Raw genomic sequence first — 12,613 nt, 5'->3', positions numbered from 1 at the left:
ATTTGCAAAGGTCTGTTAATGTTTATACTTCAACAGAAACCACCACATAGCTTCCGAATAAAGCAAACTCTTAAAATGTTGGGTATTAACATAAAGCTATTTATTTGTTTGTTTAATAGAGTTATTTATTAGCTGCAGCCTTTGGGCATAAAAAATGTTCCTAAGGAGACATTTTTAGATTATTGCTAAGACAAAATAATTATCCTGAAAACCAATTACAAAGTGGAATTAAACATTAAAACAAAACATAATACAGAGAGAAGTTAACTGAATTTAATTCCTGCCTTGTGTTTCTATTAACCAGACACAGCACTTTTGATGGTAGGACAAACAGACCACAGACCTCTGGAGAACATTTGAAAATCTGGAGACGTTAACACCAGAGACATTTTCATTGTGGAAGTCCATCATTACAGACCCTGGGTTTTGTTTAGCCTTATGTGCACTATTAAACATTTAGGTTCCACTTGGGCTTCGAATAAAGATCTTGTTTCATCTGGAGAACAGCCTTCAATGTTTCGGCCCCCGCTTGAAGTACCAAAGCAAACATATTTGTGATTACTATGGACTGTATTATGGAATCTTTGATTTAACTCCACAATAATATGGAAAAAAGAACAAAACACTTTGAATGCTGGCTGGGGAATTCTGGGAGTTGAAGTCCACCCATCTTAAAGTTGCTTAGGTTGAGGAACCCTGCTATACACTGTTCTAAAGGTAAGATCATGCCTCTGGCTTGTGTTTGTCCTAATGGCCCTTTAAAAAAAGTTATAAGCTGCTTCCCTTTATTATAAACCTTAAAGCAGAATGCAATGTCATAGGTAAAGAAAACCACCAGAACAACTCATCTGGACCCCCCTGAATAAATCACGGAACCGGAGGCCCCCAACTGCTGTGAGTCAAGAAAAGCACACTTTTATTGACTCATGAGAGCTCCACCGTTGGCCAAGGGCTTTTATCCAATTAAAAAGATACCAAGAGCAGCATTGTAAAAACTGACGCAAAACCGTTGCCTTCCCAACCAATTTAGACTCAATGCAACCAAGATGCAGATCTATTTCTTTTCATCTGCACAATCAAGGTAATAAACCAGGAATTTTACAAAAAACAGATGCGTGTGTGTCCCTCCTGTGAGAGATGGATAAAATATCTGTTATTATTGACAAAGACATAGTAACTTGAGCATGCTAAGAGTGTAGCTGCAATACTAAGTACCTAGCTGCCAAACGCTCTACCTCAAACTAGGAAGAGATCAGGAGACATCGCCATGGTTGCCAAGGGGCACAGGAAATAGGAAGGGGGGAAAATATCTCTGGGATGGATCAAGGTGTAATAAAACCAGTCTGGAGCAATTTGACCTGTCCGAAGTGATACTGAGCAGAGATCTTTTAGGAATGAGTGAACTCTTGCCATCCCAACCTTCATTGCCATAACAAAAACCACACCCCGCATAGCTAATCACCTATTTACCATGAGCATGTAATGTATGTAGTATGTAGTATGTAGTACGTAGGGGTCTGTAGAAGGGGTTCTGTAGGAAGTAGGCGGTCGTGTAGAGCGTAACTTGGAGTACTCAGCCAATGAGGAAACAAGAAGGGATTTACAGCCGGGGGTAGAGATGTTTAAAAATTGCTGAGATCTGTGTTTCAGTGTGGACTCCAGCTTGCAGCTTTTGAGTTCCACCAGCCTTTGCAAACGCTTCCAAATAAACTTTACTTCTGACTAACCCAGAGAAAGACTAGTGAGTGCATTTCTCACACTCTTGAAGCTGTGCACTTGGGGGAAGAGGATGATCTCCCAGGTAGGAGTCTGTCATTTTTCAGTCAATAAAACATACACTGGGATCTACTTCATTTCGGCATGACTCTAGATGTACACTTCAACGTAAAAACATTTTTTAGGTTACTCCAACGTTAGGTTGAGAAATCACCCAGAGCCTCATTACGTAAAAGCCTGCATGCTCCCTTTGACAAGGTCACCCACCAGTCAGTCAGTTTATTAGTCTTAGATCACTACAAGAGCCAGCTGGTTGTTGTGGTTAAGGCACCAGGCTGGAAACTGGGAGACTGGGAGTTCTAGTCCTGCCTTAGGCACGAAGCCAGCTGGGTGACCTTGGGCCAGACCCTCTCTCTCAGCCCCAGGAAGGAGGAGGCAAAGGCAAACCTCTTCCAAAAATCCTTGCCAAGAAAACTGCACGGACTTCTCCGGGCAGTTGCCAGGAGTCAACAGTAAGTCAAAGGCAAAAATAATTTTAAAAAACCAGTGCAAGAAGTGTGTCCAAGAGTGATCTGTGAACACTTACAAATCTATCTTAAGAAATCTATAAATAAAATTTGAGACAAAATTAAAATACATCTACAAAACAACCTGACTAGAACCCATGAGTAAAATCCAAAAGGAGCTATCTTTGTCTAGGTTATAAATGAGGTAGTATCTAAAATTACACAAAATATGATAACGCCGAAACTTACAAAAGTGGGATGATATCTCAAATTACGTAAAATACATCTGTGTAGCAGGAGCTTGACCGATGGGAATCTCTACCTCAGACCTTTTTATATGTATTGTTTCTCTTTTTTTATTTATAAACCACGCAGAGTCATTGGGTGGTCTTGAAATTGGATAATAAATAAACAAACAAACAAACATCTAGTTTGTTCTTTCTTGGGCAGACAGGTGAAGGCGTGTTGCAAGACCTTTCCAAGGTCAACTCACATGTATTGAAATGCATTTGCAGAATTTTATCTCACCTTACGTTTAAAGCTACTAAATTTCCTTCCTTCCTTCCTTCCTTCCTTCCTTCCTTCCTTCCTTCCTTCCTTCCTTCCTTCCTTCCTTCCTTCCTTCCTTCCTTCCTTCCTTCCTTCCCCCCCTCCATTACAGAGGAAAAGATGGAACTGTTGCAAAGTTTACTGATACATCTGGTAGTACAATATATGACAGATTTGACTGCAGCCCAGTACAAAGGTCAACATTTTCCCATATGCCTTACCTTCAATAATACCAAACACCAGTAATTATACTTTCTTAGAGGCTAAGCCAGTCACATATTTCTTTGTCCTTGACACCTTTCACTTTCTCGCAATTTCGAGTGCACATAAATCCTAACCACTGCTCAGCTAATTATATTCTTAATCTTCTTTTTAAAATATAGAGAATGTCTGTGTGGAGCAAACAAAAGCTGGCTTACTCCTGAAAGAGATATATTCTAAAAGACAGTAACATAGAAATGCAACCTTCCAAACTGGAAATGGAGATGGTCCTTTTTAGATGACCCTAAGGGCAAAGTGTGGGAGAGGCCAGTGCGCTGCTACATCTTCCCAAGCAGACAGATGTTTATCCCCTTTTCGGTGGTAGCAGCAGATTGGACAGAACTGACCTTAGCTGCGCCCACAAGTGCCATGATTAAATTCAGAACCATAGCAGAAAATGCTACTGGCTTACGCCACCCTTCAGACACAAGGCCTGGACTTTCCAAGCTGCAAAGATCCCCGCCACGTGTCTCAGATCAGAATCAAACTCAAAGGGTTTGTCCTCTGGCAGATGTGGAAGAGAAGAGCTGCTCAGAATCCAGACAGGGTTCCAAAAGGATAACCTAACATGCTGTCATTGATTACACCGTACTTAGCTGATGATGACGACGATTACTCCATTTTAACTTTCAGTTCCAAAACGAGGCATTCTGGACTTTATGAAGCGATCTAGTGGTTCCTTTGAAGTCAGTTGCATTTAACACAGACTATATAAGAATCCAGTTGTTTTTCACTGGGTGTTATATAGCTACTTGCACTCGGTACCCACCCTAACTCTGTCCTCAAAACTTTATTGTATTATACAGATATTCAAATTTATTGTTGTCTCATGAATCGCTGACGGATAGCTTAGAGGTAAATTCTACAAATGCTTTCCCGTCCACAGTCATGAATCTGTCTGCATCTCTGTGTGTCTCTGTGTGGGAATGAAGGATTGTATATACATCCTCACGCAACACACATCTCCCCCACACTTGCATTTCATTTTAAGATAGTAAATTTCCAGAGCTCGACACAACACCTACACCGATCCTCTATAAATGTTGCAGAGACTATAGAGTATACTATATTTATGTGAGTATAAATACTGATTTCCTCTGTGTGTTTTGCATGATTTTTTTTTTTTTTAACCAAGCTATTATAGCAAAAAGAACACGTTCCATAAACATCACAGAGACAGGAGAAGATTCATAATGGCTTTTTGGAGGAAGCAATTTTATACCCACCACCTCCTTTTAATTTCCATGCATTACCCTTAACCAGGCAAAAACAATTTATAGTTTTTGCTAACATGTATGACGGCCTTCCTCCCCAATGATTACTGAAAAATGAAGGAGAGTAAAACGGGAACAAAGACATCTGAAATTAAATTTGAGGTTCTCTACAACATGCATTAGCATGAAATAATAAACACTTCTTTCTTTTTAAACAACAACAATAATAAAACAGCCAGTTCTTAAGTTATACAAATGATGTTTCTTCTAAATGACCAGAGAGTTATATATTGTATGAACATACTGGATTTTTCTCCTGCTGCTTATATTGTGTCATTCATTGGCTCTTATATCAGTTTTCAGTATGGGCCTTTACGAAGTATAGCTTAGAATAAAAATTTTAAAGGAAAACTGTGCTATGAATAGCATAAATATAGGTCACTTATCCTTTGAATGGGATTTGGTCCACATACGTCAAGCACATGCGCCCTTCCATACGTAACAGTTATATAGAAAAATTACAGCCATCAGGTTAATAGTGAATCTTCTATAATGTCCATATGCATACCATAAGGTGTGCAAAGACCACATTGTTATGCAAGATTGGTGTTTTCTCAGTTGTCAGTGGTAACTGCTTACAAGCCTATGGTCCACCACTAGGTATATACCTGCAACTCTGAGCCTTCTATGGAAAGGGCCTTTGCACACCTTCAGGTTGTGCACCAGCTATGCCCATTCCTGGACCAGGAGGTCCTGCTCACTGTCACTCATGGCCTCATGACCTCCCGTCTGGACCACTGCAATGCACTCTATATGGGGCTGCCCTTGAAGAGCATTTGGAAGCTTCAACTGGTCCAGAATGTGGCAGCATGGGTAGTAAATGGCACTGGTTATCTGGCACGTGTAACACCTCTACTCTGTGGGCTGCACTGGTTACTGGTGTGCTTCTGGGTGCAATTCAAGGTGCTGGTTGTCACCTTTAAAGCTCTTCGAACCAGGTTACCTGAGGTATCACATTATTTGAGGGACTACCTCTCCCTAGTTGTTTCTACCCATCTGATCCAATCAGTCAGGATGGGCATGCTTTGGGTCCCGTTAGCTAAGGAATGCTGGTTGGTGGGGTCTAGAAGACGTGCTTTTTCTGCCATAGCATCTGCCCTATGGAACAGGATGGGCCCAACCCTGCTGGCTTTTCATAACCCCTTAAAGACCTGGCTTTTTGCCCAGGCCTGAGGCCCTGAGTGCATGCAGGGACCCATTTCATGGTTAATTTAGTGATTATGATGGCTGAATTATTCTCGGCTGCTATGTATTTTAATTTTTGTATTATTTTAATGGTTTTATCTTTAAAATTTTGTTCACTACCCAAAGTCACTTGGTGAGAAGAACGGCCATACAAATTAAATAAATAAATAATGCTTGGATCTCCAAATTCAATAAACATTCCTAAAGCAAGGGAGTGAATCATGGAAAATCCAATTCATTCAGTTTTTCATTAGCACAAAAAGGACTAGTGTCAGGAAGCATGAAAAAAATGGTTGTTTAATCTGTTGTTTATATGTTTGTTGTTTGGTTTATTGACAAGCTTGAGGGAATCATGCAATCCGTAATTTGGATTACAAGGCCAAATTAGATTAGCACTAGAACCAGAAAGGTGTGGCACTGTTGAAGTTGATCAAAGCTTGGGAAAGCTTGCTGACACACAAGTGAGCAAACCCTTGGTCAAGTTTATTGATAAAATGTCTCCACAGGGACATAGTTGAAGCTGTGGGAGGAAGGGAAGAGATACCAGGAGAAGCATGGTGAACATAAACAAATCATAGTAAGATCTGTTCCTGTTCTAGCAAAAACATCACTGTCCCATAGTAGGCAGGGCTCTTTTGACCCAACTTCAGTGGCTCAAAAGTTCTGAATGAGAACTCAGAGCAAAGAAGAACTGGATCCCATCACAGTTTAGGAAGGAGAAATTTCTGGAAAGCAGCCGAGATGTTTGAGGAAATAACAGTTTCTGAACATCTGCCAGGAAAAAGGGAAGAATCATGGCCTGTTCTTTGCCTTCAATTTTTTCCAGAAACATACTTTAGCTTCCAGTATCTTCTAATTAATTCTCACCTTCATGGGTGGGGAGCTGACTGGCCACCAGATCTTCTTAAACTACCAACCTGGGTAATCTCTGCTACCTATATCATTCTGAAATAGTTAGAATTTTTTAGGATTGGAAGGTTATATATATATAACCTATAAACATAAGTGAACATAATATAAGGGTTATAAGGAGTTGAGTCTTGCTGCTGTGATGTTGTACATGATGCATGAGTGAGAACTAAGAGTAGAGGAGATGAGCCACAGATCCCAATGACCCCCAATATTAGCATTCCAGCATTGATCCAATTGATCATAATAAGGTGGAAGCAGGCAAGATGATTTGCTTCATGTCAGAAGATTTATTGCAATTTTGGTAAGATTTTAGTGGTGCCTCGCCTGACCTGGCTTTGCAATGTAGTGATCCAAAGGTGACCTCTCCCCTTTGTGAGAAACACACCAACCCCCACCCCCAGCAGCAACTCATATCCATTGGAGGGTGTGAAGGGATGAAGGTAAGTAAACAACACTGAATGACTCTGCTGCTTTGAGTGAACTGCATCTGTTGACCTCTTCTGTACAAATCTACACTGACCTGAGCACACAGCCTCCTTAGGGCAGGAATACAATACAACACGTTCCTAGCAGCCCTCCTGAATTAGGACACACACCTCTCTGTTTAATGCACTGAGGAAGCAGTGTGATAGGCTGCGGATGGGCCGTTTGTACTGGAACTGAGAAAAGCACAAAACGGGCAGGTACATGCCAACTTGGAATGACTACCTGTGTAGTAGTAGTAGTAGTAGTAGAAGTAGTAGTAGTAGTAATAATAATAATAATAATAATTCTCTAATATGAATAATAAATAACAAATTAACAATAAGAATAATAATTCTCTATATTACTGGTAACGGATTCCACTTGTGGCTATGTTTACACTTTTACACGTGGAATTCAAGTTCACAAATCTCATTCCATGAGCTTTCATGCCCCTGCAATTAAAAGGCTGATCTCAGCAGTTTACAGAAGCAGTATTCAATACATTAGGCACTACCTGATGTTATAACAACACCACCCAAAAAGAAAAAACAATCATAATAGCATCCTCAGAAGGACCCACATACATTCGGTACCTCCATACTCCATATCAGTCCTCAAAGGCCTGCTTAAAGAATCATATCTTCACAAGGCTTCTCAAAAACAACCACAAGGCTGTCATTCTTATTTCTGGGCAGGGAATCAATTCTACAGGAGGGGACGTCTAACAGAAGGTCCTCACTTCCAACTCCCATCCTGTTGTACCTCATAAAGGTGGGGCCTCTTAATACAGTTTCTTTACCAGCAAGATTTGGATAGGAGATTCGGCCTGCAAATGAAATCCACAGGAAATTCATGCGAAGTGGTGGTTCTCTCATATCACCTACCAAGAGTCGAAAAGGGGTGCCCTATAATTTGGGGAGGTGGGTGGAGAATTGAGGTTGCTATGGAAAGTATCGGTGGTTTGTTGCCAGCAAAACTGAAGGAATATTTGGCAGGAAACAATCAGATGGATGAGGAGAAGAAACCATGGGCCAGGCCATTCATGCATAATTTACTTACCTCATTTACGTAGACCCAGTGACTATCCTTGGAAGCAAGATTGGTTTCCACAGCCTGGAGAAGGAGAAAAGATGGGATGGGGGGAGAGAGACAAGTGTATAAATAATTGAGATAGAATGCTGTAGATCTCCAAAGCACTCTTCAGATCAATGTTTCTCAACCTTGGCAGCTTGAAGATGCGTCGACTTCAATGCCCAGAATTACCCAGCCAGCCATGCTGGCTGGGGAATTCTGGGTGTTGAAGTCGACGCATCTTCAAGCTGCCAAGGTTGAGAAACATTGCTTTAGATCATGCATACTATGTGCTACAATATGCTTACAATTTTTTATGTCTAGCAGAAATAATAGGTAAATTAGGAGACAGCTAAAGGATGTCACACAGGTCACTGATATTTGCATGGGTTCCTCTGGAAATATACCCCACAGCCCCAGAACCCCAGATAACCAAAATGAATGCCCTCACTTTAGACAAAAGCCACAACCAACTCCTTTTATTCCCAGCACTAGGAAATCCTCTCCCATTCCCACTGTGTTTTTTTTTTTTTAAGCAGGACGTCCTTAACGGATCTGCCAAGGTAGCCAACGAGAACACTTTCCGGATAGAATCAATGCCACGTAGAGGGGTTTTGGCTTCAGAAAGTGAAATTCCACTAGCAGTGTTCAAAAACTAAAAGGGTACCATCTTCCAAGCATTATGCAAGCGCACACCTAATGCAGAAATCAATCAATCGCTTCAGCAACAAGCTGACACTTTTACACCTTTTTATGTACCTAAAGTGAAGTGGCAATCAGAGAATTTACCCATCACGTTGCACAAATTGTAGAGCACCCCCTTCCCAGGACATGCACCAATTCCCTGGAGCTCACCCAACTCTATTCCAAGACATCCAAGCAAATTTTGAGCAATTTATCTCCGCAGCTCTGACAAGACATCAGTAAAACCAGATAAAGTCATCCAGAAGATACTTGGCTAAGGAAGCAGAAAGGAGAAGGATGGCTTCTGATCCCCAGTTAGGGAGGGATGGCTCTTTTTTATTTTCCTCCTTCCTGTATCATTTCCACATCATTTTATTAACCATAACCCCATCCAGTGCTTCGCTATGAAAAAGAAGCTCGTATGACACACTTTAAATTCAATTATTTTTTTCTAATACCTTTTCTCTCAACCTATGAATTTTGTATGCTTTCCCATCCATAAGCATTTTAACAGAGAAATACACAATAGGCGGTCCAGGAATTAAAGTTTGGTTTTGCTTAAACATGTAGACCCAACACAATTCTCCAGCTTTCCTCCTGCTAAACTTGTATTTTACTGCACTGTTGTTTTTCGCTTGATCCGCTTTCTCTGGTTTTATTCTCCTTCTCCCTTATTTGTCAGTCCAGGATCTCTTGCTCCCATGGTTCCAAAGCAGCAGAAGTTGAAGATTTCCTACACTTTTCCTAATGGCAAAAGTCAGATTTAACCGCCTTACGGTTAGGCAAGTTTTCTGAACTCCATATCCTGCTCTGACTGGTACCGTGCCATCTCATGGTGGCACAGTGTTCTTCTGCAAATCTTCCAGAGTCAGAGTGGCCCTACCACTTCAGACATAAGGCGAACCTTCTTCCAACCCATTGCATGACCATGCTCACAAATAAGGATTTCTGCATACATAGCAAGTACAGTCATGCTTGTTTCAAATGCAACTCTCAGCTCAGCCTTCCCCAACCTCAAACGTGTGGGGATATAACTGTCAGAAGCCTTAGTCAGCATGTCCAATTTCTAACTCAAAAGTCTTGAGAGGAAAACAGGTTGAGGAAGGCTGATCCAAGAACTCATCTTGCACAGCATAATCCAACTATGTTGTGAGGCTTTTTAATGGCAATATTTTGGAGTGTGCAAAAAATCATTCAGTCGCCCATATGCTTTGTGTGCACTGCACACTCATTTTTCATAACATCTCCCAAGGGTCTATTCTTCACACTGGACTAATGGCCTGCAACATTTCCATCAAAGAAGAAAAAAGACAGATTGTGCATTAGGGGACGTACTTTTCAGCTTTTATTTATTTCACCTTAAAAATCACTCAAACACCTCATTTCTGCAATTTTAGTGGGAAAAAATACATAAAACAAATGGACAGCATATTTCCCCTTTGTTGTACCTCGGGCGGATTTCACCAAGCAAACTCTTCTTTTTTTTTTCCTTGGGAAAAATCCCATTAATTGTCGTGCATTAATACAATTGCCTAAAAATCTGTTCTGGAAAGTCAGGGGAGTACGAGGAACAGAATGAGATGAAATGATGTGGAGACACATTTGAGGACAATAAAAAGATGAAGATTCCCTTGAGCTGAGCTCGACCCTGGTGACTCTATAGACACAATTATGCAAGAAAAGGGAAATGGTTTGTCATGGCTTTTTTCCTGCATTTTTAAAAACTTACCCATCTAGCTTACAGTCCTGGGACTTCCTTGAGGTCTCCCACTCAAGTAATAACCAGAGCTAACTCTCTCTATCCATTCTGAGATCAACCAAGGACAGTTAGAGGTTGCCACCTGCTGTGGTCACATATCACTGGAATCAGAGGCCTTTGGATTAAGTTGACTTAAATAGTGAACAAACATATTGTATGTGTTGCTGTCAGCAAAGAGTTATAATATGGTCCTCCCTCCTCCAATATATAAAACACCGAATCCTCAAGAATATCTCATGAGAGTTTTGTTGTCTCTTGCTCAACCTTACATGAGTACAAGAGTTCTGTTTGAGGTTTTGGTGCAAGAGATGGCATAAGAGTTATCTTTAGGGGATGACAATGACCTCTTTTGATGCCCACACTTGATTTGATCTAAAGCACAATTCTAAGTCTGGTTTATGTATTTATCCGTTTTTGTAATCTGCCCCACTCCAGAAGATACAAGGTCTTAGGATAAGGTATCTGATAAATTAGAGAACATTCTCACAGGATTTTTATAATCTGTACACTATTCTGCAGAAAACATTTAGCACCAGAAAATAAACTCATGTGAGTATAATCCCTCCTTCTTATGGTAAAACTTCAGGGCACGTGAAGATAGGATTGATAAGTACTTTGCTTCATTGGCTGCAGAATGTAAAATAAAACAGAATTCTAGGGATGAAGCATTTCAGTTTAAGTTTTCAGAGAAGCAAGAAGAGATCTGGCTTTAATCTGAGGTCTTCCACACAACTGCTAGTGCACTAAAGAATATATAGTGAAATGAAAGGGATACAGAGAGGTCTGGCTGCCCAAACCTGCAACCCACTTGACAGATTTCATAGCATGACTCTCACAGATTCTATACACACCCTGCCTGCATGAGAGCACAGGGTACAACTGAGTGAGTTGGTTTCATTTAACAAGCACAAAGGGCCTTTGTAATACATTTGAAGTTTTGCATTTAATGCATTTTGCACCACATGTGTACACACTCCCTTCCTCCCCTTATTTCCTCACTGACTTTATTGTATGGTAAACCTTGTAAAACTGAAGTCTTGTACGTGGACATCTTCCAAGCGTGTCAATAACATTTCATTTTACAAAGGCTGAATGTCACGTATTATTTATACACACGTTGACTACCGAACAGCTACATACTACAGCACTGTTGACAAAAGTTAATTGCAGAACTGTCAGCGTGGAGCATTTCTTTACAGCTCCACATTTACCATTAACTAAATAACCTTCCAGGAATGGTGTCTTTCTGCTGGATTGGAAGGGAAACCCATGTCTCCAAATACAAGAGCCCGCTGCAGCTTATGGATCATGCATAATATGCAAGGGAAAATAGATGGCATGCAATTTAATCCAGATTTGATTAAAGATTTGATACAATGAAGTAGATCTTTTTCCACAGGTTGGTTGAGCCCCATGTGTGTCTTACTTAAACCAAGCCAGAAAACAACCAACAGTTCCCAGAGGCTGTGCATCGCAGTGTCCTAGGTGGTCCTTGGTCACTGTGTTGACACCTCTGCTTGATCACATCTCTGAGGAACTTTGCTATTTACTGGAACACAGCCTGATGCCTGCAGGAATTGTAATACAATTCCCCAGCCCTTGGAATTGATTTTACCCCACAAAGCAGCCGTAATTCTTTCTGCAATGCTCGGCTCTTCCTGCAAAATATTTAACAGATGCTGTGGAAACTCTATGGACTTGCAAACCCAAACAGGCCAGACTGTCCCCTTGATTGCTGGGAGAGAATTTTGTTCAGCAGCAATATTGACTTGGAAGAACTGAGAAGCTCCTGGCCAACCTCAGCTGTGCAACTTCTGGTATATTATTGAAATTCAGGCCAGGAGATGCCAATTGAAAAGAATATTGATTGAGATTGGCTGTTACATGTTGTGCTGAGCCTCAAGATTTAAAGAAAATACTTTTTATCTGAAATAAGAACCTGGGGCTTTTCTGATAATTGATAATAAACAAACTGATTATTTTGTTGATGAGAGAATTGCCATTCCTATTGTTTCCCTTGGTGATTTTATGATGTCTTCATAAAAGCTTTGAAAACACCCTCTGGCCATGCTTTGTTAAATAAATTGGATGGCAGGTAGCCATCAGCATGAATTAATACTCCACTTTGTTTTATGGCTTTGGGTCTTATTATGAGTTCCCATCTTTTCCTATGGCTGTAGCACTTGAAAAGGTTTGAGTGGTTTGGTTTTGTTCCACCCACAAATCTAAAG

General features: G+C 40.7%; 1 protein-coding gene across 1 annotated transcript in view; it reads right to left on the bottom strand.

The window, feature by feature from the left end:
- The window catches only part of GRID1 (glutamate ionotropic receptor delta type subunit 1), a 622,604-nt gene that overhangs the window by 109,302 nt on the left and 500,689 nt on the right, over positions 1-12,613 (bottom strand). Inside the window, exon 5 of the mRNA XM_088130223.1 lies at positions 7,928-7,981. Within this exon, the coding sequence (XP_087986349.1) occupies positions 7,928-7,981 (54 nt within the window). The remainder of the gene's footprint in view (positions 1-7,927; positions 7,982-12,613) is intronic.

This window comes from Python bivittatus, unplaced genomic scaffold (assembly GCF_059951505.1).
Source record: "Python bivittatus isolate LINGU-HERP-01145 unplaced genomic scaffold, Pbiv_v1 ctg000050_np1212, whole genome shotgun sequence".
Classification (NCBI taxonomy): Eukaryota; Metazoa; Chordata; class Lepidosauria; order Squamata; family Pythonidae; genus Python; species Python bivittatus.
Note: the sequence above shows the minus strand (reverse complement) of the source record. Positions and strands in the feature narration are given on the sequence as shown.